Genomic DNA, 25,577 nt, shown 5'->3' with positions numbered 1-25,577 from the left:
AGGGGCTTCCGGGTTTGCTTGAGCTCACTGGTGATTGGCTAGCAGGAAACCGGCCAGGCAGGAAGCACGTATCAAAAGGGAAAGGCGCTTGCGTCATCAGCCAGCGACGAGAGGCTAAGTAAACTCCTCTCTAATTGGTTCCCTTCTTCAATAGGGATTGAAACAGCGATGGGGATTTGTTCCTTTTTAACTCCGGACTTCAGATAACGGGAGAGAGTGTGAACATTGAGAAGCAATTTATTAAGTCACGCAGGGACCGGAAGTCTTGGGGGCGGGCCTTCAGGAGATGGGGGTGGATCCAAGGGCGGGCTTCTCCTCTGGGGGCGGGATTCTTTCCGGCATGGCGGTGGAGCAGCGACGCTGTGCTCTCCCAGAGCGTGGGGGGCGGGGTTTGGGGCGGGGCGGCACCTGTGGGCGGGGCCAGGGCGGGGCCAGGGCGGAGCCCGCGCCAGGCTCGGAGCGGGGCGGTCATCGGCATCAGTTCCGCAGGCTGAGTGCAAGCCCCAGCCATGGCTCCCCGCTGCTGGCGCTGGTGGCACTGGTCGGCATGGCCTCGGACCCGGCCGCCTCCCGCCGGGAGCACTCCGAGTAGGAGCTGGGCACCCCTGGGACTTGATGGGGACGCGGGGAGGAAGGCCTGCGAGCGCCAAGTGGAGGGGTTGGAGCCCGACTGGGGCAGAGCAGGAGAGGGACGAGAGAGGAGACTGGAGGCGTCCGCTCGCAGGGACAAGATGGGGTGGAGTATGGGGCACATGAGAGCCTGTGGGCTGAGGTGCCTAGGGTGAGATGAGGGTCCACATAGGTGAAAGGGAGAGACCATGACTCCACAGGTGGGAGAAGGGGTGAAGGGGGGTGATAGGGAGGTCTGTGGGGCAGGAGAGAAGTCTGAGGCGGAACAGGGTTGGATAGGAGTGAGGCGGTCTGTTGGGGAGTGCGGGTTCTGTGGAGGGAAGGGGGAGAGAGATCATTGGAGCCCTGTGGGAAGATCCACCGGGAGAGATTGGTGATACGGGGTCCGTTGGAAGGATGTAATATTCTAGCTGGGTGGGTGGGTAAGAAACATGGAGTTCTGTGCAGCGCAACTTCAGGGTGGGTGGAGGGGTTGTTGAGTAGGTCATCCTCTGCGACATAGTAAGTTCATGCGTGAAGTGTGGGGTTCTGAATGCAGACACGGCCTTTGAGGCCCAGATGAACTAAGGAACCCCACAGACAGCAGAGCTCTGGCGGAAAGGAGGGACGCCCCCCTTGTGTTTAGCATTGCAGTTGGTTTGGGAGTGGGAGGGCGTGCTGGCCTGACCTCCCCTCCCCGTCCCAGGCTCCCGCCGGCTGCTCTCCGCGCAGGAGCAGCCCCCCCAGATCTGTGTGGTGGGCAGTGGCCCGGCTGGCTTCTACACTGCCCAGCACCTGCTGAAGGTAAGCCACACCCCGGCCCCCTCACCCATCCACTGCTGCTCCAATCTCAGGGGCAAGCCCTCCCCTCTGGGATCCCTGATGGGGAAGAGTCCCCCCCCCCCCCCCACTCATCTAGACAGGACACTTTCTACAAACTTTGTCACCTACATCCGGGGCTCCGCCTCTAGTCCTCAGCCATGAGAGAAGTGCTTGTGCCTCGTGATGGTGGTCAGTGGTCAGTGGCAGGTGGTGGGCCATGCCTGCTGGGCCCAGCCCTCCAGGGAGCTGGTGCAGAGCTGCGGGAGGACCTGATCCTGCCCCTCATCTTCCCTCTCTTCTGTCTCCACTCTGCCCCCAGTGTCCTGCATCTCGAGGCGCTGCCCCCTCTTCTCGAGGTCTTCTGGAACTTTATCCACTTCCTGTGCCCTCTTCACCCTTGGCCCCAGTCTCCCCATGCTGTTCTCTCAGCCTGCTCTGCACCCCCCTCCCCTCCCCCAAAGCCTAAGGTCTCAAGGCTCACAGTATGGCCTTGGTGGGCAGGGCCCCAAGGTTCCTCATTACCCTTGAGACTTTGCCAGACCTTGGACCGTGGTGGGAGGGAGGGAGGGAGGGGGAGCCATGGTGAGGCCTGAGGGAGGTGGGCCCAGATCCTGGGCCTCGGAAGCCGCCAGCCAGGCTTGGACGCAGACTGCTTATCTTGGTGCTGCCCACCCCTCTCCCTCCACACAGTCCCGTGTTAAAATGCACATTCCTGGGCCTCGCTCAGGTCTAATCAAACTGTCTGGAGCCCAGGAGTCAATGGTTTTAAACATCACCACCCTCCTCCCTGGGCAATCTGGTGCCCGCTGCCATGGTGGTTCCTTCACTGAAGGGCTTTAGGGGAGGGACTGCCAGCACCCTGTTTTTTATTGGGGGTCTCTCTGCCTGCAGGGCAGACAGTGGGGTGGGGAGGCGGGCTGGTGGCTGGGAGGAGTCGGGGCTGCTGAGGGGCAGTGGGGAGGAGGAGGAGAGGGTGGGGAACCCACTGGACAGAGCGGAGGAGCCCCAGGTCTGTGGACCTTCCCCAGGGGATGTATGCCTGCAGGAGACTGGGGGTCCCGGATTGGAGGAACTCAGAAAGTTTCTGTTGGAAGGGGACAGAGTGATAAAAAGAAAAAAGAAAAAGGGGCGTGCCCTCGCTGGTGTGGCTCGATGGAAAGAGCAGTGGCCTGTGGACTGAAGAGTCCCAGCTTTGATTCTGGCCACGGGCATGTATATGCCTGGGTTGTGGCTCCATCCCCAGTAGGGGGTGTGCAGGAGGCAGCCGATCAATGGATTCTCTCTCATCATGGATGTTTCTATCTCTCCCTCTCCCTTCCTTTCTGAAATCAATAAAATATATTTTAAAAAAGAAGAAGGGGGGCAGAGGAAGAGGGGATTGAGAAAGACAGCTGGAGGGATAGGAGGGAACTTGAAGGTTAGGGAGGAGGGGCTCCCTGGGAGTGGAGGTCGGCCTTGCAGGCTGACGCATCTGGCGGACTTAGCTGTCTGGGCGGCCTGGGAGGGCCTGTGACCGGGAGGGAAGGACCCAGCTAGGAGGAACGGGAGATACCGTCGGCCGTCTCAGGTGTCTGCCAGGCTCCGCAGTTTGAACTTTGACCTGTGGCAGTGGGCAGCCAGGGAAGATTCATGGGCGAGGCCGTGACTGCCAACAACAACAGTAATAGTAATCCCAGCTTGGGCGGGCTGCACACTCACCGCGGTCAAGCCCTGGGTCTTTTTTTTTAAAACATATTTTATTGATTTTTTTTATATAGAGAGGAAGGGAGAGGGATAGAGAGTTAGAAACATTAATCAGTTTCTAAGGCTCTAAGGCGGGGCGCGTGGAACATCTGACCTGGGAGCCGGGGCAGCTCCCTGGCCCCTGCCGTGGAGGGGACGCTAACCACCTCGCCTCCTGTGGCCGAGGTCTCTGCCCCCCGGGCTGGCAGGCCGTTCCTCTGTGTGGCTCTCTGGGCAGCTGGGGAGTGAGGGGCCTCCTGTGTCCTCTGCCCACTGCTCTGCCTGGGAAGGGGGTCCAGGGGCTCCGCCTCCCCGGCCCACCACCTGCCGCCCCCCCCCCCCAGCACCACGCCCAGGCCCGCGTGGACATCTACGAGAAGCAGCTGGTGCCCTTCGGTCTGGTGCGCTTTGGCGTGGCGCCCGACCACCCCGAGGTGAAGGTGGGTCTCCGGGCGCGGAGGGCAGGGGTGGAGACCTCGGTCAAGGCGAGGAGGGAGGGAATGGAATGACCCCGGACCCTGTAGATGCCACCGAGATCCCATCCCAGGGACACTGTGGGGCGAGGGTGGCACAAGCATGGCTCCCTCTGACCCCTGCCATCGGGGCCCGGCAGAACGTCACCCACACCTTCACCCAGACGGCCCGCTCTGACCGCTGCGCCTTCCACGGCAACGTGGTGGTGGGCAGGGACGTGACCGTGCCGGAGCTGCGCGAGGCCTACCACGCCGTGGTGCTGGTGAGTGCCCGTGGCGAGGAGGGGCCGGGGCAGGGCAGGAGGCGGAGGCTGAGGGCTGGAAGGCAGAGGGCGAGGCCCGGGGCGGGGTGGCGGGGTGGGTAGGGGACTGGGGAGTAAGCACAGGAGGCTGGCGGGCTGTCTGGCCCTGTGGCTGGCGCTGAGGGCCCTGGTCTGTCCTCAGAGCTATGGAGCGGAGGACCACCGGGCGCTGGGGATCCCCGGCGAGGAGCTGCCGGGCGTGTTCTCGGCGCGGGCCTTTGTGGGCTGGTACAACGGGCTCCCTGAGAACCGGGAGGTGAGTTGGGGAGCACTGCTGCTGCCTCTCAGCCGGGGCGGGGGCAGCTCTTAGAGGCCGGAGCTGGGGGAAGAAGGACTGGAAGGCTCCTGGGAGATGAGAGGAGAGACATGAGGCTGGTGAGGTGGGAGGTCACCCGTGGAAGAGAGGGGTGGGGCCAGGTGGGGTGGAGGGCCGAGTGGAGGCTCCGATGGAGTGGATTTCTCCAGGGTGGGGGAGCCCAACCAGAGCCAAGGCTAGGGACACCCACCCAGACCTCTCCCCTCCAGCTGGCTCCAGACCTGAGCTGCGACACAGCCATGATTCTGGGGCACGGGAATGTGGCCCTGGATGTGGCCCGGATCCTGCTGACCCCACCTGAGCAGCTGGAGGTGAGTGGAAGTGTCTGGTGTGCCTCAGGACCTTTGCACATACCACTCCCCCCGCTAGGAACCCTCTCAGCTCACCTCCTGCTGGTTCATCTTTTAGTTCTTGCTCAGTTGTCCCCTCAGGAAGCCTTATGCTCCCTAATAGACTTGTCTACTGTGTCACAGCATGTGACCTCTTTCGTGTCACATTTTTTCATCCGTGAGTAGCTCACAAGTATCTCTTCCTCCATCGGAGCAGGAGCTCTGTGAGGGCGGGCACCATGTCTCTTTTGTGCACCATTAGCACCTCCCTCCCCCTGCCCCTTGCATGGTGCCCTGCACATGGTAAACTTGTTGAGGGAAAGCATGCACCCGGTTTGCTACTCTCAATAGTTTGAGCCATTTGCAGAATTGGCGACAGTGCAGTGCTCCACATGGCCACCAGGTGGGGGCAGAGGTACACTTTCCAGCTGTCCCCTCTCAGGCTCTGGGTAGGGACATGGGGAAGTGGAGAGGCTTAGTGTTGGGTGGATTTAAGGCCCTCCTTTCGTGCCAGAAAACGGACATCACGGAGGCTTCCCTGGGGATCCTGAGGCAGAGCCGGGTGAAGACGGTGTGGATAGTGGGCCGGCGTGGACCCTTGCAAGTGGCTTTCACCATTAAGGTGCTGGGCCAGAGAGAGGGGGGTCTGGGCCCTAAGACGGTCTTCCCTTGGGAGGGGAGCAGGGCAGAGCCCCTTGGAATGCTGCTGCCCAGGGTGGAAGAGGGGAGCCAGGCGGGGACGGGGGAAGGGTGTCCCCTTCCTGGCCCGGGCTCTGGGCTCTGGGGTGTGCTCAGGAGTGGATGTGCCCTGGGCCTGACCTCCTCACCCCTTCCCACCCCCACCCCCACCCCCAAGGAGCTTCGAGAGATGGTTCAGTTACCGGGAACCCGGCCCATGTTGGATCCTGCGGATTTCTTGGGCCTCCAGGACAGATTGAAGGGTGAGGGCCCTGGCCTGGCCCCCCGGCTCACCAGGGAGGGGATGGTCTAGGTCAGCAAGGGCTTGGGGAGGGCATGTGGGGAGAGGGCTGTACCCCGAGAACAGCCCTGAGGCGCTCTGTGTCGCCGACAGAGATGCCCCGCCCGCGGAAGCGGCTGACGGAGCTGCTGCTGCGAACAGCCACCGAGAAGCCGGAGCGGGAGGAGGCTGCCCGCCGGGCAGAGGCCTCCCGCGCCTGGGGCCTCCGTTTTCTCCGAAGCCCCCAGCAGGTGCTGCCCTCCCCGGACGGGCAGCGGGTGGCAGGCATCCGCCTGGCGGTCACCAGGCTGGAGGTGAGTTTCCTGTGACCCAGAGACACCCCTGTTCCCCAGCCTCCTCCCCTCGGCCGGGTGCTGCCCACACTCTCCCCAACAGGGTGTCGGGGAGACCGCCTGGGCAGTGCCCACTGGCGACACGGAGGACCTCCCTTGTGGGCTGGTGCTGAGCAGCGTTGGGTATAAGAGCCGCCCCATTGACCCCAGTGTGCCCTTTGACCCCAAACTTGGGGTCATCCCCAATACGGAGGGCCGGGTTGTGGATGTGCCAGGTGAGAGGGTGCAAGAAGGCCAGGCAGCACGCTATGGCGGGAACGGGGAGGCTGCTGTCTCCTGGGCCGTTCACATTCATCCATCCGTCCATCCGCCCGTCCATCCGTCCATCCGTCCATCCAGGGACACGCCCTGGGAAAGGGCCTGAGCCGAGCCCGGGGTCTGAGCAGCCCCTCCCCATCCTGCCCCGGGGAAGCTCCCAGTCTAGCTGGATGCCCCCCTATGGGTGCTCTCCAGTGGTTCCATTTCCTGAGGGAGGCCTGGCGGGGTGAGGCCTGCACTCAGCTGGGTTTGGAGATTAAAAAGCAGCCCCTGTCCAGGGGCTTCCAGGCGGGTTAGCTAGCCACACACCAGTCTGGTCCTTGGGTAGAAGTTTACGACCCCGTTCCCGCCCCCAGGGACACAGGGGTAAGGGGGGAGGGTATGGAAAACAGGTTCCGCAGAATCTGGGAGACGGGGCTGTGGCCACAGTGGGCCCACCTGCCGGGGCTGCTGGGAGGACGTGGGGTGTTGGACGTATGTGCACACAGGTGTCCGGCCACCGGCCCTTGCTTTACTCCTCTGTTACCCCCCTCCCCCCCTCCCCAGGCCTCTACTGCAGCGGCTGGGTGAAGCGGGGGCCCACGGGCGTCATCGCCACCACCATGACCGACAGCTTCCTCACCAGCCAGGCGCTGCTGCAGGACCTGGAGGCCGGGCTGCTGCCCGCCGGCCCCAGGCCCGGCCACGCGGCCATCGAGGCCCTGCTCAGCAGCCGAGGTCTGGGCCCCTGTGAGCCCCAGGAGCGGGGCGGGCGACCTGGGCCTTCCCGTTGGGAGGGGTGCCCTGGGCTGGGATGGAGGAAGGGGGGGGCAGTGACTCACTCCCCTCTGCCTCAGGCGTCCGGCCCATCTCCTTCTCGGACTGGGAGAAGCTGGATGCCACGGAGGTGTCCCGGGGCCAGCGCACTGGGAAGCCCAGGGAGAAGCTGCTGGATCCTCAGGAGATGCTCCGGCTGCTGGGGCGCTGAGCCCGGACCCCATCCCGGCGGGGAGGGGGGTGCTGCGCAGAGGAGAGGGGCCAGGTCGGTCTGAGCAGGACTCTGCACACAGCTGCGCCCCCGGCCCGCCCTGGCCCAGCGCCTTGGCGGCCTCTTCCAGGGACCAATGAGCACGCCCTCCTGCCAGAAGGTCACCCTGGCCAGCGCGGGTTTAACTCTCGGCGAGGAGATGGCCTCCGTTAGGGCGGGGTGCAGGTGCAGGCTGACCTCGCTCCCCCTCCCACCTCTCCTGCTGGACCGTGTGGGTCACCAGGCCCGGAAAATGCTGAAAATAAAACAGCTGCCACGGACAGCCAATGGCTGATGTGCCTGATTTCTTCTGGGGCCTGGGGTCACCTTCCAGCCGCAGCTCCCCTCCGGCCCCCAGGTGGCGCTGCAGAGCCAGCTCCCTGCTCTGGGGGCGGGGGGGGGGGGGGGGGTGGGGGTGCGGCTGGCGGTAGGTTTGGTAGCCAGGCCTGGCCTGAACCCTCCCTTTCCCTCCCGGGCCCTGCTGCTATGGCCTGCCTGCCTTCTGCCCACACTCCAGGCCCCCTGGCGCCCGGGCCTGCCTGCCCTGCTGGTCTCACCGGTCAGCTCCCGCTACAACTGAAACTAGAAAAACGGGAGCGAGGGGACTGGGCAGCGGCTTGACCACCCGTCCTGTGCGGGCGGGTCCCCTGCTCTGCTCCCAGCGCCTTCCCTGCGTGTCAGCTTCCAGCCAGTGCACAGCCGGCTGCACCCAAATCCCGGTAGCGCGTTGCAATTTGCAGTTTACAAAGCGTGTCCCCCGTCTAAATGCCAGCCCCCAAGGTGCTGCCTCGCTTTGCAGACTGGGGGATCCTCGAAATGAACCGGCCCAAGGTCGCACAGCTGGTGAGCCGCGGGCTCGAACCAGGCTCCGGGCTGGTGTTTGCTCCGAGGCCGCCGTGGTTTCCAGCCTCAGTCTGGAGACCCGTCCCGCGGGCAGCCAGAGGGGGCGGGGGAGCGGGGCCGGGCGGCGGGGCGGGCGGGGCGGAGGCGCGGGCCCGGGGAGCGCTGGCTCGGCCACCGCCGCCTGGGAGCCCCGGGAGCCGGCCGCGGACCGGGCGGCCGGAGGGGCGCGGGCGGGGGCGGGGGCGGGGGCGGGCCCAGGAGCCCAGCCCAGCCCGCCGGGCCGCCGGCACCGGCACCGGCACCGGCCGCGCTCCCCGGCTCTGCGCTCCGGCCGGAGCCGAGGCGCCGGACGGGCTCCGCGGAGGCAGCCGCGGCGCTGAGCGCGGCGCAGGGCCGTCCCCGGTGAGTGGCGGCGGGAGAGCCAGGGCGCAACTTCGCCAACTCGGGCTGGTCCCGGGGCCAGGGCGGCGGAGGCGGACGCGGGACCGCGGGGACTGGGCCGAGGCCGGAGCCGGAGGAGGGGCGGCCGGGGAGCGGGACCCCGGGGAGCGGGACCCGGGACCGGGCTGGGCTTTGCGCTCGGGCGGGAGGAGAGGAGGCGAGGAGGGGCCGAGGCGACAGGCGCGCGGCGGGCTGGAGGGGAGGACGGCGCTCCTCTCCGGGGTCGCCCAGCCCGCACTCCGGCCCCTTCCCGGGCGCTGCGGCCGCCGGGGGGTGGGGGTGGATGGGCTGGTGCGGGGCCGCGGGAGTCGGGGCTGCGGAGCCCCCAACTGTTGCTACGGGAAGGCGCTGGGGCCGGAGCGGAGCCGGGAGCAGGGACCGCAGGGATGGCGGGGACCGCGCTGGGTCCGAGCGGGGTGGCTGGAGCGGGTGGGAGGCAGGGGAGACGGTGTGTGTGTGTGTGTGTGTGTGTGTGTGTGTGTGTGTGTGTGTGACTCCAGGCGCCCGCCTCCGGCTCCCGGGGGTCCACGGAGCGCTTACAGAGCCGCCTGCCTGCACCCCCCCCCCTGCACCGCCCCGAGCGCCCCGCCTCCCCCACCCCGCCCCGCGCCTCTTCCCTCCGAGGCGGCCCTGAGCTCCCTCCTCGGACCCCGGCGAAGCAGCGCGGGCTTAGGGGTGGAGGGATCTTCCCCAATGCTGCCCCTGCGCCCCCCGGACCCAGGCTCTGGGCACGGAAGGAAAGGGTGGCCGGAGAGGCCCTGGGGGAGCCGGGAGCCGGTGGCGCTGGGAGCCCGGAGCCCGGGGCGCTGGGAGCCCGCGGCGCCGGCCTTGGCCACCGCGCCAGCAGGTGGCTCTGACCCCGAGGCCACGACCCCGATCCCCGACGGGGAAGGGAAGCCGGAGCCTCTGGGAAGGCGGGTCCGGGCTAGGCTCGGTGGGCTGGGCCAGGGACGTGCCAAGGCCAAGGCTTCCAGCAGACAGATCCCCGAGGTGCGTCCCCGGCCCCTCCGGAGGCCCTGCGGGGCGAGCGAGGCGGGAATCCGCCGGGCCCTGTGCTCACCGCACGCCCACCTGGTTCCCCCCCGCCAGCGCGATGGGGCTTCCGGCTCCCCCCCCCGCCCCCATACCCCGGATGGTGGCTCCCCGTGGCTGGGTCCTCCAGGCTGGGCCAGGGGGAACCGAGGGAAGGAACCCGTGTCAGGTTGGGCTGCCCTGTCCGGAGCCCGTCTGGTTTCTGGCCGTGCCCGTCAGCTACGCACCTGTTTGGGAACTCCCTGCTAGGAGCTGGCATAGGAACTTGGAGGGGCCCGTCTGGCCGGAAACCGGGCTCCAGGGTTTCCTCCCGGCCCCGGGCTGGCCTAGCTGTGCCCCGCAGAGCCCGCCTGCAGGGAGCCCGAACCCCACCCCACCCCACCCGCCAGCGGCTGCGGGCCGCCACTCCGCTGGGGGAGAGGGAGCGGGGCCCGGGAACCGGACGCCCCCGTGGGTGGCGGGAGGCGGGGGGCGCGGGTGCGGGTGCCTGTCTGGCCGCCAGGAGGCGTGGCGCGGTCCCCGAGCCGGAGTCACCCCGCCGCCGCCGCCGCCGCCGCATCGCGAGTGTCCTTGAGCCGCGCGTGGCGGTAGCTCCCGCCGCTCCAGCCCCCTCCCCTCCTCCTGACGCCACGTCCCTGTGAATTTTATCGCCGCTAAAAATACCCGAACTTCACAGCCCGGGTGAGAGATCCGGGCCGATGGGCGGGGGTGGGGACGGGGAGGGGGCGCGGGAGCAGCTGGAGGAGGGAGACCTCCGTGCGGGAACCGGGGCGGCGGGTGCAGGACCGGGGGCCGCCTTCTCCCCTGCCCTTGGGCCCCTGGGTGCGGGTTTGGCTCCGCCAAAGGGAGGAGGGAAACCCGACGGCAGAGCCGAGGCCGCTCGCAGGGAGGGAAGCAGCGCAGCTGGTGGCTCCTGACCCGGCGGAGGGGGCCCTCAGAGCCGGTGTGAGTGTGAGTGTGTGTGAATGTGAGTGTGTGTGAGGGTGTGTGAGGGTGTGTGTGTGAGTGTGTGTGTGTGTATGTGAGTGTGTGAATGTGTGTGTGAGTGTGTGTGTGTGTGTATGAGTGTGTGAATGTGTGTGTGAGTATGTGTGTATGAGTGTATGTGTATGTGTGTGAATGTGTGTGTGAGTGTGTGTGTGTATGAGTGTGTGAATGTGTGTGTGTGAATGTGAGTGTGTGAATGTGTGTGTGAGTGTGTGTGTGTATGAGTGTGTGAATGTGTGTGTGAGTATGTGTGTATGAGTGTGTGTGTATGTGTGTGAATGTGTGTGTGTGTGTGTGTATGAGTGTGTGAATGTGTGTGTGAGTGTGTATGAGTGAGTGTGTGTGTGGGTGCGCGCGTGCACAGGTCCGTGTTCTGAGCTTGCCAGAGACTGGGGGAGCTAGGAGAGCGGGTGGGGGAAGTGTCCTCCCGGGGCCATGTAGGGGCCTGTTCACCAAACATTAACTTCTGCGTGTTGTGCGTGTGTGGAAGGAATGGCCGCAAGCGGGTGGGCAGAGCTCTCTACGACAGTCCTCTGTGGGGTGGGGCAAGACTGAGGGGCAGTACCTGCCAGGGGCAAACGACAGGCGCCACCTCAGAGGCAGAGCCTGCTGCTCCCCACCCCCAGAGGTGTGTGTGGGGGGGAGGGGCAGTGCACCTGGCTGGAGCCCCGCCAGGCCCCAGGTCTTCTCACCGGACCGGAGCCTGGACCGACGGAGGCCGGTGCGGGAGAGGGACGGGGACGGAGCGGGAGAGGGACGGAGGTTGGGCTCCGGCAGGTCTGGAATCCTGCCCTGGAGAACAGCCTGCGGGGCAGCAGAGCGAGGCCGGAGACGAGGCCTGGGGGCTGGCAGGAGAGTGGGCTCCGTGGAGGGGAGGGCAGGGGGTCAGGGTGTGTGGAGAGCGGGCCCAGCTGTCTGCCTTCCTCTGTGGTGCTGTTGGAGGAGGGGGTTGAGGCCGGCGGCCGGCAGGGTGGGCGGAGGGGGGTGGGGGGGTGGAGAGGTGAGAGGCCCGGGAAGGCGAGTGGCAGGTGGGATTGGCCAGGGCTGGGGTCCGCCCTCCTGTCTTGCAGGGGCTGGGTGCCACGGGGTGACAAATCCTGGAACCTTCCCGTTGCTGTTTGAAGCTCAGAGACTGGCTGCCCCCGGCGCCTCCCTCCAGGGTCTCTGTGATCACTCCCGGGGAGAGGCCCCCCCTGCCTCAACCTCCCCTGCTCCTCCGCTCCTCCCTCCAATCCCGGAGGACGTCCCCCCCCCCGAAAGCGGCCCTGGGCCGTGCCAGGAGCCGAGAGCCGGGGCGTGCTGTCCACAGGAGAGAACGGAGGGCTGCATGTGTAATTAAAATTTTTCTCCTAGTCGCCTCAGACAAAGTAAGAAGAAACAGGCGAATTTAATTAAATTTATTTATTATTTTTAATTGCTTTTTTACAGAGGAAGGGAGAGGGATAGAGATTTAGAAACATCGATGAGAGAGAAACATCGGCCAGCTGCTTCCTGCACACCCCCAACTGGGGATGTGCCCGCAACCAAGGTACATGCCCTTGACTCGAATTGAACCTGGGACCCTTCAGTCCGCAGGTCGACGCTCTATCTACTGAGCCAAACCGGCTAGGGTGTGAATTTAATTTTGACGCTCTATCTACTGAGCCAAACTGGCTAGGGTGTGAATGTAATTTTAATAGTATATTTTATTTAACTCGATGCATCTGAGAGGGCATTAATGTAATGGGACCTAAAGTGATCAGTGAGGTATTTTACTTCCTTTGTTCTGACCACGTCTTTGATCTCCATGTGTGTTTCCTGCCGGTGGCACCCCCGGACGAGCCGCGTTCCTAGTGCCCAAGCCCCAGGGGCGGCGGCTGCTGCACTGGTCAGCCCGTCTCTGAGCTCGGAGCTGGCAGGCTGAGGCTGGGGGGTGCTTAGGGCTTCTCAGAGGTGGGCAGCCTGCGGGGGCGGGCAGTGTGGGCACAGGTGGGCATGACAGGGTGTAACCTGCAATCCATCCCTGGTGGGTGGTGGCTGGGTGTGGTGTGGCATGGCACCCTTAGGTGCCCTTCCCGGACTCACTGCCTCTCCAGGCTGACAATGCGCTAGGAAACCGTACAGGAGGGGCGGGGAGGATCTCAAGGGCACTGAAATGGGAACAATATTCCCTCCCGGCCCCAGTCCTCCTCTCGGAGATCCAAGCAGGCCGGCCCGGTCGCCCTTCGGCGGCCCCCTGCTCAGAAGTCCCGCTGGGGACGTGATGGAGACGGAGAGGGGGCAGAGCTCTGGCCAGCGGCCAGCTGGGAGGGGGAGGGCGTCAGCGGGCACCGCTCCCTGGCTTGGCTCTTGGTCGCAGCCCAAAGCAGTGGCATTCGTGTGGCAGGTGTCCACGGCCGGCTCCGGGGCCGGGCGTCAAAGGTCCCCGTAGACGTGGTGGCCTGGGAAGCAGCTCGTGTGTCAGACTCCGACCCCGCCCTGCGCAGGCCGGTGGGGCCGCACTCCGCGTGGCAGGGCTGCCGCTGATGGAGGCCACGGGGGAAGGGCAGGGGTGCCAGTGCCCAGGAGGAAGGGCTCTGTGCCAGGCAGGCCCACGCAGAGCAAGGCCCCTGGGGGTGTGAGATTCGGTTTGTAATGGAGAATGTGGTGGTGGTGGGGGGCGGTGAAGGGGAGGGTAGGAGGGGGCAGAGGGTCCCCAGAGCTGCCTTTCCTCACGGCCGAGGGCTGTCACCCACAGGATTCGGATGCTGGTCACAGCGGGTGGCCCTCACGCGGCTGGGAAGTAGATCCTGGGATCAGTGCGGGCAATGGAATGTGGCTCAGAGAGGCTGAGCAGCTTCCCCAAGATCGCCCAGCTAGTAAGCGGCAGAACTGGGACTTGAACTGGGGTCTGCTCGACTCAAATCCATGCACTGGGACACCAAACCTTCCCGGACAAGTTTCCAAAGGCCTGGCTTTCTGGCCAAGTGTGCTGTTTGACAGCTGAATGGGAGTAACGGGCACGCATCATGGCTTCCCAGCCCCTGCCCTTCGGCGTTGCCCTGGGGAGGCTCAGCTAATCTCTGCCTCTTTCTCTGTGTCTGTCTGTGTCTGTTCGCCTCTCTCTGCCCCTCTTTGTGGAGGGGTTTTCCCTCTTCTCCTCTATCCTCTCCCCTATCCCTTTGATTCTGCCATCACCTCATGTCTGTCTGTTCATCTTTTTGTTCCGTGCCCCGCCCCCCACCTCTCTCTCTCCCTGTGCCCCTCCCGGTCTCTCTGCAGGACACGCCCGTGGATATGGGTGGGGCCCTGGGGACAGCCCTGCTGCTCACCTCACTCCTCGGTGCCTGGGCAGGGCCGGGCCCGGGGCAAGGCGAGCAGGCTGTGACGGTGGCCGTGGTATTTGGCAGCTCGGGGCCGCCCCAGGCCCAGGCCCGGCCCCGCCTCACCCCGCAGAGCTTCCTGGACCTGCCCTTGGAGATCCAGCCACTCACCGTGGGCGTCAACAACACCAACCCCAGCAGCCTCCTCACCCAGATCTGTGCGCTCCTGGGCGCGGCGCGCGTCCATGGCATCGTCTTTGAGGACAACGTGGACACCGAGGCCGTGGCCCAGATCCTCGACTTCATCTCCTCCCAGACGCACGTGCCCATCCTCAGCATCAGCGGGGGCTCCGCTGTGGTCCTCACCCCCAAGGTGCCCGTTCACACTCGTGGCCCCTCATCCCTGGGGCTGGAGCCAGGCTGGGGCGAGGGAGCAGGGCAGACTCAGGCCTCAGGAGGTTGGAATAGGGAGGTACAGAGCAAGGGTGTGACGTGGGGTTGGGAGGAGAAGGTGGGGAATGAATGTTCTAAAAGATAACCGTGCTGGGCTGCTTTCACGTGCTGTTGCCCGGATGGGCGGTGGGCAGGTGGCAAGCCCACGTCTGGCTGTGCTGGCAGCCCGGCCTCTCTTCCCTCTGCTGCTCTGCCCTGCCTGGGCCAGGCTGTAGCCTCAGGGGTGGAGGGCCAGGCTGGACAGGGGGCCCAGGAGATGCCCCTGCAGGAGGGAGCCTCCGGAGGCCGCCACTGTGTGAGGCATGGGGGAGGCGTGCCTCACAGAGCTCACGTCCTGTTCGGAGAACGTTCTAGGCGCTTCATCTGCGGTCACAGCAGCACAGTGTCCTGGTGGGAAAACACAGGACACACAGGGGAGTCCGCGGGCCCATCTGGCAGGGGGTTCGGAGAAGGGCTGTTCAGAAAGGGTATGGCCGCTGAGACCTGGAGGATGAGGGGATGAGGGGATGGCCTGCTGTGTGGGTGGGGCGGGTGGCGGGAAGTGTCCCAGGCAGAGGTGGGGGGGTGGGGCGGGGGAGAACCCGAGGTGAAGGACAGAGAGAGGCCTGGAGAGGGAGGTGGAGTCTGACCCTGTGGGAGGACATTGGGGTTTTGCCCTAAGTGAGGAGCCGAGGAATGTGTTCAGGGGAGACTCACCTGAGTTGCTTGCCTCTGTGATTATCTTTATTATGAAGCGTCTTGAGCACACACACAGGGAGCAGAGTATATTGGCCGTGTGTGCCCCATCCACCTCTGATCAACCCTGACCACCCTTACCTCCACCCAGGCCCCAGGGTGCCCTCTGCTGTCATTGAAGCAAAGCCCACACGCCCTGGTATTCCACCCGTAAATATTCCCGTGTGCATCTCCGCTGGACAGGGCTTTAAAAGAAACCACATCTAATAATAAAGATTCCTAACACCATCACATAGCCAGCCATTGTTCAGCACCCCCACCCCCCTCCGTCTCAGAAATGCCATGGAAGCCAAGTTTTGTTTGTTTGTTTATTTGTTTGCATCAGGAGCCAAGCTAGGTTCGCATGTGGAATTGTCCATGTGACTTCCGAGTCTCTCGCTTTTTTCTTGACATTTGTTTGTTGAAAGAACTGGGTTACCTGTTCTGTAGAATTCCCCCACATTTTCTTCTTAAAGATTGGGACAGTACGGGGGAGTCTTGGAGGGGCCGCGGTGGCCGCAGGCAGCCCTCAGGGAGCGGCTGGCATTGGCGTCAGAGCCCGGTGTGCACTGGCGGGCTGGAGCTGCGGGGCCCTGCACACCGGTGGCGGCGGAGGAGGCGGAGGAGGAACGTCTTCACCCCAGGCCTCCGTGGAGGCGGGTCCTTTCCCAGGGACCTTTGGGCCCGGTGGTTCTCTACCCTCAGTACTTTATTTTATTTTATTTTTAAATATATATATATATTTTAAAATATATTTTATTGATCTTTTACAGAGAGGAAGGGAGAGGTATAGAGAGCTAGAAACATCGACCAGCTGCCTCCTGCGCATCCCCCACCGGGGATGTGCCCGCAACCAGTGTACATGCCCTTGACTGGAATCAAACCTGGGACCTTTCAGTCCACAGGCGGACGCTCTATCCACTGAGTCAAACCGGTTTCGGCCACCCTCAGGTCTTTAGAAAGACACTCCAGCCAGCGCCCCAACTCCCAGACTCCGATTCAGCTGGTCAAGGGGCTCGATAGTCACCTGAAGAGCTGGTTGAAATGCAGATTCCCCGAGCGCCACCCCCAGAGATTCTGACCCAGCAGGGGTTCGAGACGCCCCAGGATGTGCATTTCCCACAAACTCCCAGGTGGCGCTGGCGAGAGCGTTTAACTCTCTCTCCAGGTGACCGGATGGGGCAGTGGTTAGGGACCACATCTGGGGCGGGAGGGGGGTTTTGCGGGGCAGGGCCTCCCTGGACTCAGCGCAAAGGCTGGCCGAGGGGACCCGAGGCTGGGGCATGGGCGTGGGGCGGGGCCTGGATCGCCACGCCCACCCGCCTCAGGCCCCGCCCAGCACGCCTCAGGCCCCGCCCTCCCGCAGGAGCCGGGCTCCGCCTTCCTGCAGCTGGGCGTGTCGCTGGAGCAGCAGCTGCAGGTGCTGTTCAAGGTGCTGGAGGAGTACGCCTGGAGCGCCTTCGCCGTCATCACCAGCCTGCACCCGGGCCACGCGCTCTTCCTGGAGGCCGTGCGCGCCGTGGCCGAGGCCAGCCACCCGGGCTGGCGGCTGCTGGACGTGCTCACCCTGGAGCTGGGCCCCGGCGGGCCGCGCGCGCTCACCCAGCGGCTGCTGCGCCAGATCGACGCGCCGGTGCTGCTGGCCTACTGCTCGCGCCAGGAGGCCGAGGTGCTGTTCGAGCAGGCGGCGCGCGCCGGCCTGGTGGGGCCCGGGCACGTGTGGCTGGTGCCCAGCCTGGCCCTGGGCAGCACGGACGCGCCCCCGGCCGCCTTCCCCGTGGGCCTCATCAGCGTGGTCCCCGAGAGTTGGCGCCTCAGCCTGCGCCAGAAGGTCCGCGACGGCGTGGCCATCCTGGCCCTGGGCGCCCACGGCTACCGGCGCCAGCACGGCGCCCTGCCCGCCCCGGCCGGGGACTGCCGCGGCCACCCCGGGCCCGTGAGCCCCGCCCGGGAGGCCTTCCACAGGTGGGCACCTGCCCGGGGCGTGGGGTGCGGCTTCAGGGGACCTGGGGGGCGGTGAGGCTGCGTGCCTGGGACCAAGTTCCCAGGGTGCAATGAGAGTGGTGGCGGTCAGTCCAGGGAAACAGAGGAAGACACAGTAAATGCTCCCTGTTGTCAGGCGGCGAGGCAGATGGGCTGGGCTGGGGTGTGGGGGGTGCGGGCGTGTGGGTGGGGTGGGTGACAGAACCTGAGCGGGCTGCGGGCAGGGCTAAGGGCATGCCCGCTTCTCTCCCACTGCAGGCACCTGCTGAACGTCACCTGGGAGGGCCGGGGCTTCGCCTTCAGCCCCGGGGGGTACCTGGTCCAGCCCACCATGGTGGTGATCGCCCTCAACCGGCACCGCCTCTGGGAGATGGTGAGAAGGGGGTGAGCCCCGGGCACTCCGTTTCCTCTCATGTTGTCTCCCTCCCGCCCCCCATCTGGTGCCCACAGCTGAGCAGAGTCCCTTCTGCCCCTCACCCAGCCCCTCGCCCCCGGGTCTCAGCTGAAGCCTTCCGGGTCCCCAGGTTGGGTGAGGCCCCTCGGCTCCGGGCTCCCCCCCCCCCCACCTGCCACCTTATCACATAGCCCTGCCGCTGTGGGAGGGGTAACCGAGAGCTGAGCTGGCCCCGCTGACATGTAAACAGGATTTGGGGAGATGGGGCTTAAGTAGGGGTGCGTGCAAAGCACTATGGGAGTGGAGAAGAAAGGCAGGAGTTAGTTCTGCCTTCCAAGGAGGAAACTGGGGAAGGTGGCACAGCAGGTGGGACATTTGGGCTGGGCTGTGGAGGGGTGAGTAGGAGCCCACCAGGAAGAGAAACTAACCTGGAATGGACACAGGAGCAGGAGGGTTTGGCATCTTTAAATGATGAGGAAGAAGTGGGGGTGATGGGTTAAGGACTTCATACAAAGGTCAGGGAAGTGAGTGTGGCAAATGAGTGTCAGACTCAGGTGCGGGCTCTGGGCAGTGGAGGCTGGAGGGAGCCCTCCCTCTGGCCCATGCCCAGCCCCTTGCCCTGACCCTACTGCTGAGCAATGCCCCGCCGCGGCCCTGCTCTGCCCTGCTCCGAGCCTCTCCAGGTGAGGGGCGGGGGTTCGAGGCCCCGGCGGCCCCCCGGAGGGTGGGAGTCCAGGGCTGCAGGTCCCTGGCTGAGGCCGGTCGCCCCTGCAGGTGGGGCGCTGGGACCACGGCGTCCTCCACATGAAGTACCCGGTGTGGCCTCGCTACAGCGCGGCCCTGCAGCCCGTGGTGGACAGCCGGCACCTGACCGTGGCCACGCTGGAGGAGCGGCCCTTCGTCATCGTGGAGAGCCCGGACCCGGGCACAGGCGGCTGCGTGCCCAACACCGTGCCCTGCCGGCGGCAGAGCAACCACACCTTCAGGTCCGCGGGAAGGAGCGGGAGGTGTGATGGCGGGCGGCGGTGTGCAGAGCCAGGCGGGGGGCGCCGCTGGCTCTGACTCCCGGCGCTCTGTGGCAGCAGCGGGGACACAGCCCCCTACACCAAGCTCTGCTGTAAGGGCTTCTGCATCGACATCCTCAAGAAGCTGGCCAAGGTGGTCAAGTTCTCCTACGACCTGTACCTGGTGACCAACGGCAAGCACGGCAAGAGGGTGCGCGGCGTGTGGAACGGCATGATCGGCGAGGTAGGCCTGCCCCACGCCCTCCTCCTCCTGAGCCGCCCACCAGCCCTGCTGCCCAGGCCCCGCCCCTGGCTGCCAAGCCCCGCCCCCAGCCGCCCAGGCTCCGCCCCGGCTGCCCAGGTCCCGCCCCCGCTCAGGCCCCCAGCTGCTCCTAGGGGTTTCCTCCCGTGTGGGGATCCTCCAGGGTGGGACCCCGGCCCAGCTCCCTAGGGCCTCCCGGCTGTCACGGGGGACCGGGCTGTCACGGATGAAGCCCCCTGCGGTGGTGAGCCCTGAAGGCGGAGCTCTGAGGGCCCCAGGGAGGGGACTGACTCGGCTGGAGATGCTGGAGGCGGGGAGGGGGGGGGTTCGGGGTGCTGGGGAGGAAGAGTGGGTGTCTGGGAGGAGGCCGTGGTGAGCGCTCCAGTGTGGAGCCCCGCCTCCCCGGGCCCAGGTGTACTACAAGCGGGCAGACATGGCCATCGGCTCCCTCACCATCAACGAGGAGCGCTCCGAGATCGTGGACTTCTCGGTGCCCTTCGTGGAGACGGGCATCAGCGTGATGGTGGCGCGCAGCAACGGCACCGTGTCCCCGTCGGCCTTCCTGGGTGCGCTCCGGCGGGCAGGGATGGCCCTGGGGTGGGCAGGGATGGCGCCGGGGCAGAGGGGCCCAGGGTGGCTGTGCGGAGCGTGGTGGAGATGGGGAGTGAGAGGAGGAGTGTGGGGGGCCCCTCCGGAGTTAGCAGCTCTGCCCCTTCCTGCTGTGTGGCCCTGGGCAGGTCGCTGAACCTCTCTGAGCGGGGCACCTCTGCCCCTTCATAGACCGGCATCACCAAAGGAGCAGATGCTCCTGGCAGCAATGGCTTCTGTCAGGGGGCTGACAGGATTTGTCAGAGGCCTCAGGCTGGTCTCCCAGCTCCTCCGGCCTTGGCTTCCGTGTCAGGAGGAGGAGCGAGACCTCTGAGGCCCTGGGGGAACAGCCAGCTCCTCCGAGCCGGGCCAGGGAGGGGCGCTGCGGAGCAGGAGTGCAGGCAGTGAGGCTGACAGAGGGGGGAGGCCGGAGCAGTTCCTTGGGTTTGCCCATGTGGCTTCCCGGGCTGAGGCTGGGGGCGGGGGAGGAGGGGTACAGGTGAAGGCAGTTGCAGGCAGGGGGATGAGCGGGGCGGGAAGGAGTGTGGGGATTGACCTTCTTTTCCTGAAAGGAAGTGGGGGGGGGGGAGCCAGGGGAGGTGTCCTGGGAGGGGGTGAGGGGACCTGCTCCAGGGCAGCTGGGATGGGAGACTTTCGGGGTGGGGTCTCTCCCGGGACCCCACTCAGGCCTGGGGCTGAGGGAACCTGCCTGGACCATGGGGACCCACTGTCCACCCGGGGCCCTGGGCGGTGGGGGCGGCCGCTGAGCCGCCTCCTGGCCCCCAGAGCCCTACAGCCCGTCGGTGTGGGTGATGATGTTCGTCATGTGCCTCACCGTGGTGGCGCTCACCGTCTTCACGTTCGAGTACTTCAGCCCCGTCAGCTACAACCGGAACCTCACCAGCGGCAAGAGTGAGCTGGCAGGCGGCCTGGGCGCAGGGAGCGGGCCCAGCATCCCAGCGGGGTGGGCTGCCTTGCCCTGGGGCGGGGATGGCCAGGGAGGGGGTCCCCACCCAAGACAGAGGGGGGGGCAGGCGCTGTGGAGCCGGGCGGGCTGAGACCTGGCCCCCCTGTGTTGGGCGAGGTGTCCCAGTGCCCACCCTGCCACCCCCAGAGCCCGGGGGGCCCTCCTTCACCATCGGCAAGTCCGTGTGGCTGCTGTGGGCGCTGGTCTTCAACAACTCGGTGCCCATCGAGAACCCGCGGGGCACCACCAGCAAGATCATGGTGCTGGTCTGGGCCTTCTTCGCCGTCATCTTCCTGGCCAGCTACACCGCCAACCTGGCCGCCTTCATGATCCAGGAGCAGTACATCGACACGGTGTCCGGCCTCAGTGACAAGAAGGTTCTGGGCCGCGGCCAGCGGGGGCGGGGGAGGCCCGGGGCAGGGGCAGGGGCAGGGGCAGGCCTTGGGTGGTAGAAGGTGACCTGGAGGCCAGAGCAGGGAGCCTGGTGATGTGGGGGGTGGGGGGCAGGGGAGAGATGGCTCAGGCCCCCTAACAAAGTCTCTCTCTCTGTTTTTTCTTTGAATGTATTTTATTGATTTTTTACAGAGAGGAAGGGAGAGGGATAGAGAGTTAGAATCATCGATGAGAGAAACATCCATCAGCTGCCTCCTGCACACCTCCTACTGGGGGTGTGCCCGCAATCAAGCTACATGCCCTTGACCGGAATCGAACCTGGGACCCTTGAGTCCACAGGCCGACGCTCTATCCACTGAGCCAAACCAGTTAAGGCTGACAAAGTCTCTCTTTATCCTGGCCTCAGTTTCCCCACAGGAGTGGCCTGAGCAGACTCTAAGACCATTCTGCTCCAGTGCAGACATTGGGGCTGGGACGGGGGTTGGGGGTGGGTGGGAGGTGGTGCCGGGAAGGTTCGGGGGCGGGTCATGGAAGGCGGCAGCCCTCTGCCCGCAGTTCCAGCGGCCTCAGGACCAGTACCCACCCTTCCGCTTCGGCACGGTGCCCAACGGCAGCACCGAGCGCAATATCCGCAGCAACTACCGGGACATGCACAGCCACATGGTCAAGTTCAACCAGCGCTCCGTGGAGGACGCACTCTCCAGCCTCAAGATGGGGTGGGTCCTCAGCCTTGCACTCCTTCTATCTCTCCCCATGGCTCCCCCGGCCGGCTCCGTCCCTGCGGAGAGACCCAGGGGACAGTGGGGCTGGGCTGTCCTGTAGGACCCCTGGGGGCGGGAGGGGGTGGGTCTGGGGCAGAGTGAAGCTGGAAACAAAGACGGACGCCCCAGGTGGTCCATGTGCAGCTGTGGTGCTGGCCAGGGTGCGGCCGTGCCCGGAGGGGGAGGTTGTGACCTTCTTAGATCTTAGGGACCAGAAGGCCTGGCAGGAGGGTGGGTGGGGACCCCCAGCTGTGGGCGGGCTCTTCTCTGCAGCCTGGACCGCAGGGAAGCAGGGAGGCTCCGGCCATCCCTCCCCCGGTGCTGGCCCGCCCTCCCTAGGAAGCTGGATGCCTTCATCTACGACGCCGCTGTCCTCAACTACATGGCGGGCAAGGACGAGGGCTGCAAGCTGGTCACCATCGGCTCCGGCAAGGTCTTTGCCACCACCGGCTACGGCATCGCCATGCAGAAGGAGTCCCACTGGAAGCGGGCCATCGACCTGGCACTCCTGCAGTTCCTGGGGGATGGTGGGTGCTGCCGCCGCCGCCGGGGGCTGGGGGTCCAGGGTGGGCCGCCGAGGCTGGCCAGGATGGCTGCTCAATGGCTGGTCAGCATCGCCACCGTTCTGGAGCCCCCAGGGCCTGCGGACAGGGAGAGCGCTCTGGGGCGAGAGGTTAGGGCAGTGTGAGTGTGTGTGTGTGTATGTGTATGAGTGAGTGTGTGTGTGTGTGAGTGAGTGTGTGTGTGTAAGGGTGTGTGTGTGTGAGTGTGTGTGTGAGTGAGTGTGTGTGTGTGAGTGTGTGTGTGAGTGTGTGTATGAGTGAGTGTGTGTGTGTGTGTGAGTGTGTGTATGAGTGAGTGTGTGTGTGTGAGTGTGTGTGTGTGTGAGTGTGTGTATGAGTGAGTGTGTGTGTGTGTGAGTGAGTGTGTGTGAGAGTGTGTGTGTGTGAGTGTGTGTGTGTGTGTGTGAGTGTGTGTGTGAGTGTGTGTGTATGTGTGTGTGCGTGCGTGTGTGTGTGTGTGTGTGAGTGTGTGTGTGTGTGTGTGTTAGTGTGTGTGAGTGTGTATGTGTGTGTGAGTGAGTGTGTGTGTGTGTGTGTGAGTGGGTGTGTGTGTGTATGGGGGGGATTTGGAGGGACTGGATGGGGACCTGGGGAAGCGATGGCTTCACCGGGAGGGAAGTAGGGTTGGGGAGTCCCTGGAGGGCGGGAAGACAGGAAGGACTCAGGCCACAGTGGGGTGGGGGTGGCTGAATTTCCTTTCTCCATCTCGAGAGGACCTGGGTGAGCCACGGGCCCACCTGGTCCCAGTGGAGGCCCAGCTGGCCTGGCACAGGGGCTCACATGTGTGAGGAGGCCTGCTGAACCTGCTCCCCCAAACCCAGCGAGAGCTTTGAGCTCAGAGTCCAACCCTATGAGATAACGGATGGTCTGATTTCCGTCAGGACCAGAGAGCAGCGAGAGAAGGGGCCACGGAGGTGTTTGTGGGTTCCTGGGGGGCCAGGCCTTTGGTCTGTGCCCAGCTCCATGCCTGGCATGTAGGGGCCAATACGTGTCCGATGAATAAATGAATGATAACATGGACCCAGCCAGCAAGCTTTTACTAGGCCTGAGGGGGGCGGAGATGTCAAAGGCTGGCACTGCCCACTCAGCCCCGCCACCCCCCCCCCCCGTCCTTTCTTCCTGCTGTTGACACCCCGACCCCTAACCCTGTGCCTGCCGGGCCCTATCCCTGTGGTCCCACAAGGGCTGGCACCCTGGCTCCAGGCCCTTCCTGCTCAAGGCGTGGGTGAGCATTGGGGGGGGGGGGGTCCCTCCTGAGCTAGGTGTGCCCCCGCCCAGGGGAGACCCAGAAGCTGGAGACGGTGTGGCTGTCGGGGATCTGCCAGAACGAGAAGAACGAGGTGATGAGCAGCAAGCTAGACATCGACAACATGGCGGGCGTCTTCTACATGCTGCTTGTGGCCATGGGGCTGGCCCTGCTGGTCTTCGCCTGGGAGCACCTGGTCTACTGGAAGCTGCGCCACTCGGTGCCCAGCACGTCCCGCCTGGACTTCCTGCTGGCCTTCAGCAGGGTGGGTACCGCCCCGCCCCTGGCCGCACCAGCATTAGGGGCACCGGCCCAGAGAAGTCAGAGGGAGCCATGGCCCCATTCCACAGATGTAAAGACTGAGGGTCCCCGAGGTGGCCTGGCCTGTGGCATCCCAGCCCCAGGGGAGCAGAGCTGTGCCTGCAGGCAGGCAGCACCCTGCGGCCCGAATCCTCTGCTGCCCCCTCCCCGCGTGGCTTTTTTTTTTTTTTTAAATATATTTTATTGACTTTTATTTTACTTACAGAGAGTAAGAGAGAGGGATAGGGAGTTAGAAACATCCATGAGAGAGAAACATCCATCAGCTGCCTCCTGCACAACCCCCACTGGGGATGTGCCCACAACCAAGGTGCATGCCCTTAACCGGAATCGAACCGGGACCCTTCGGTCTACGGGCCGAAGCTCTATTCGCTGAGCCAAACCGTTTTGGCAACCCGCGTGGCTTTAAAAGGGGTTCACTGCTTGGCGCCGCAGAGCGTCCTGGGTAATCTCCCGGCAGCACGGGGACTGGCCCTGGGGGGCGCTTAACAAGCGTTAGCTGCTTCCCAGGACTTAGCGGTGCCTGGGCAGAGGAGGGGCTCACAGCGGGTCTCCCCCCCCCAGGGCATCTACAGCTGCTTCGGCGGCGTGCAGAGCCTGGCCAGCCCCGCGCGGCCGCCCAGCCCCGCCGCGTCGGCCGGCTCGGCGCAGGCCAGCGTGCTGCAGATGCTGCAGGCGGCGCGCCACCTGGTCGCCGCGGCCGGCGTGGGCAGCTCCCTGGACCGCGCCACGCGCACCATCGAGAAGTGGGGCGGCCGCCGCGCGCCCCCGCCGCCCGCCTGCCCGCGCCCCCGGCCGCCCACCCCGCGCCGGGCCCCCGCCCCGGGCTCCGGAGGGGCGCGCAGGACCCCGCAGCTGCTGGGCCGCCCCCCGACGCCCAGGCCGCCGCCGCTGCTCGACGGCTGCCGCGTGTCCAGCCGGCCCGCCTGGGAGGTGCGGTGGCCGGTGCGCACCCGGCGCTGCGGGCGGCATCTCTCCGCCTCCGAGCGGCGAGCGCTCCCGGAGCGCCCCCTGTCGCCCGAGCGCTGCCGCTACAGCTCCTTCCCTCGAGTGGATCGGTCGGGGCGCCCCTTCCTCCCGCTCTTCCCGGATTCCCCGGAGGAGCCGGAGGACCGGGCCCTGCTCGGGCCGGAGCAGCTGGCCCGGAGGGAGGCCCTGCTGCACGCCGCCTGGGCCCGGGGCCCCCGCGCGCGCCACGCCTCCCTGCCCAGCCCGGTTGGCGAGGCCGCGGCCCGGCCCAGCGCGCTGCCCGCCGGGTGCGCCCGCCCCGCCTGCGGGCGCTGGGCGCGGGCGCAGTCCATGTGGCTGCCGTCCTACCGGGAGGCTTGCGGGGACCGCGCGTGGGCAGGGCTGCCCGCCTGGCCCCGCAGACAGCACGCCTGCCTCCACGCCCATGCCCACCTGCCGCTCTGCTGGAGGGCTGTCTGCCCCCACCTCCCGCCCTGTGCCAGGCACTGCCCCTGGCTCGCCGCGGCCTGCGGGCCTCCGGGGCACAGGAGCAGGACCCTGAGGCTGAGCACAGGCTACAGGGACAGCGGGGGGCCGGGGGAGGTCAGCGGGGCGGCCTGTGGGACGCAGGGCTTCCTGGGACCTTGCACCTGGAGGCGGATCAGCAGCTTGGAGTCGGAAGTGTGAGGTGTCGCCTGCTCTGGCTCCCTCCGGGTCGGCTGGGTCCTCCACGTGGCACTGCCAGCTTTAGGGGCGGACAGGCGTGGGCTTTTCTGACTTTTGCCACGAAACCCTGGCCATGGCGCCCAGCGGCAGTGTCCTCTGTGGTCAGTTGAGTGACCTCAGCAGCCTCGGGTCCTAGTGTGGGCTCGGTTCTCACTGTCCCTCATCCAGCCCAAACCTCCCCCAGGAGCCATGTCAGGGAGCAGCAGGGGCCGCCCTTCCTGCTGCCAGCCAGCCCTGGTCCTGGCTGTGGGGGGGCGGGGAGGCTGGGACTCGGGGATGGGCAGGGTTGTTCTGTCCTCTGCTGCACTGGCTGGGACATTAAACAAACCTTTTACAACCCACTGGTCCTGGCTGCCTCATTCTGCATCCTTGGGACACTAGGAGCATCATGGGAGTATCCCAGGAGGGGTGTCTGCCTAGAGCCATGGCTGGCAAACTGCGGCTCCCGACCCACATGCAGCTCTTTGGCCCCTTGAGTGTCTGTTACTCAAAATACCACGGCCTGGGCGAGTCTATTTTGAAGTG

General features: G+C 65.6%; 2 protein-coding genes across 6 annotated transcripts; both read left to right on the top strand.

The window, feature by feature from the left end:
* Nucleotides 1-427: 427 nt before the first annotated feature.
* FDXR (ferredoxin reductase) lies at nt 428-7,436 on the top strand. 2 transcript variants are annotated; one of them, XM_045572222.1, is made up of 12 exons: nt 428-588; nt 1,316-1,413; nt 3,498-3,587; nt 3,767-3,889; nt 4,071-4,184; nt 4,454-4,555; nt 5,088-5,195; nt 5,430-5,514; nt 5,646-5,845; nt 5,928-6,099; nt 6,689-6,859; nt 6,979-7,436. In XM_045572222.1, the coding sequence occupies exons 1-12, from the start codon at nt 510-512 to the stop codon at nt 7,107-7,109; spliced, it is 1,473 nt and encodes a 490-aa protein (XP_045428178.1). In that variant the 5' UTR covers nt 428-509; the 3' UTR covers nt 7,110-7,436. The 2 variants fall into 2 exon arrangements, with proteins under 2 accessions (XP_045428178.1, XP_036268317.1); XM_036412424.2 differs by having other exon boundaries at nt 3,498-3,593.
* Nucleotides 7,437-7,972: 536 nt separating this feature from the next.
* Nucleotides 7,973-25,317, top strand: GRIN2C (glutamate ionotropic receptor NMDA type subunit 2C). Of its 4 annotated transcripts, none has more exons than XM_045572215.1 (13): nt 7,973-7,991; nt 13,692-14,105; nt 16,266-16,864; nt 17,141-17,255; nt 18,051-18,262; nt 18,359-18,524; nt 18,955-19,108; nt 19,917-20,042; nt 20,245-20,474; nt 21,046-21,206; nt 21,591-21,778; nt 23,093-23,325; nt 23,943-25,317. In XM_045572215.1, exons 2-13 carry the CDS (start codon nt 13,707-13,709, stop codon nt 25,011-25,013), a joined length of 3,654 nt encoding a protein of 1,217 aa, XP_045428171.1. In that variant the 5' UTR covers nt 7,973-7,991; nt 13,692-13,706; the 3' UTR covers nt 25,014-25,317. The 4 variants fall into 4 exon arrangements, with proteins under 4 accessions (XP_045428171.1, XP_036268311.1, XP_045428172.1 ...); XM_036412418.2 differs by lacking the exon at nt 7,973-7,991 and adding an exon at nt 8,378-8,393; XM_045572216.1 differs by lacking the exon at nt 7,973-7,991 and adding an exon at nt 10,130-10,145.
* Nucleotides 25,318-25,577: the final 260 nt, after the last annotated feature.

The sequence above is a fragment of the Pipistrellus kuhlii genome, unplaced genomic scaffold (assembly GCF_014108245.1).
Source record: "Pipistrellus kuhlii isolate mPipKuh1 unplaced genomic scaffold, mPipKuh1.p scaffold_m20_p_44, whole genome shotgun sequence".
Taxonomy (NCBI): Eukaryota; Metazoa; Chordata; class Mammalia; order Chiroptera; family Vespertilionidae; genus Pipistrellus; species Pipistrellus kuhlii.
The sequence above is the reverse complement of the archived record's forward strand: the minus strand, read 5'-3'. Positions and strand labels throughout refer to the sequence as shown.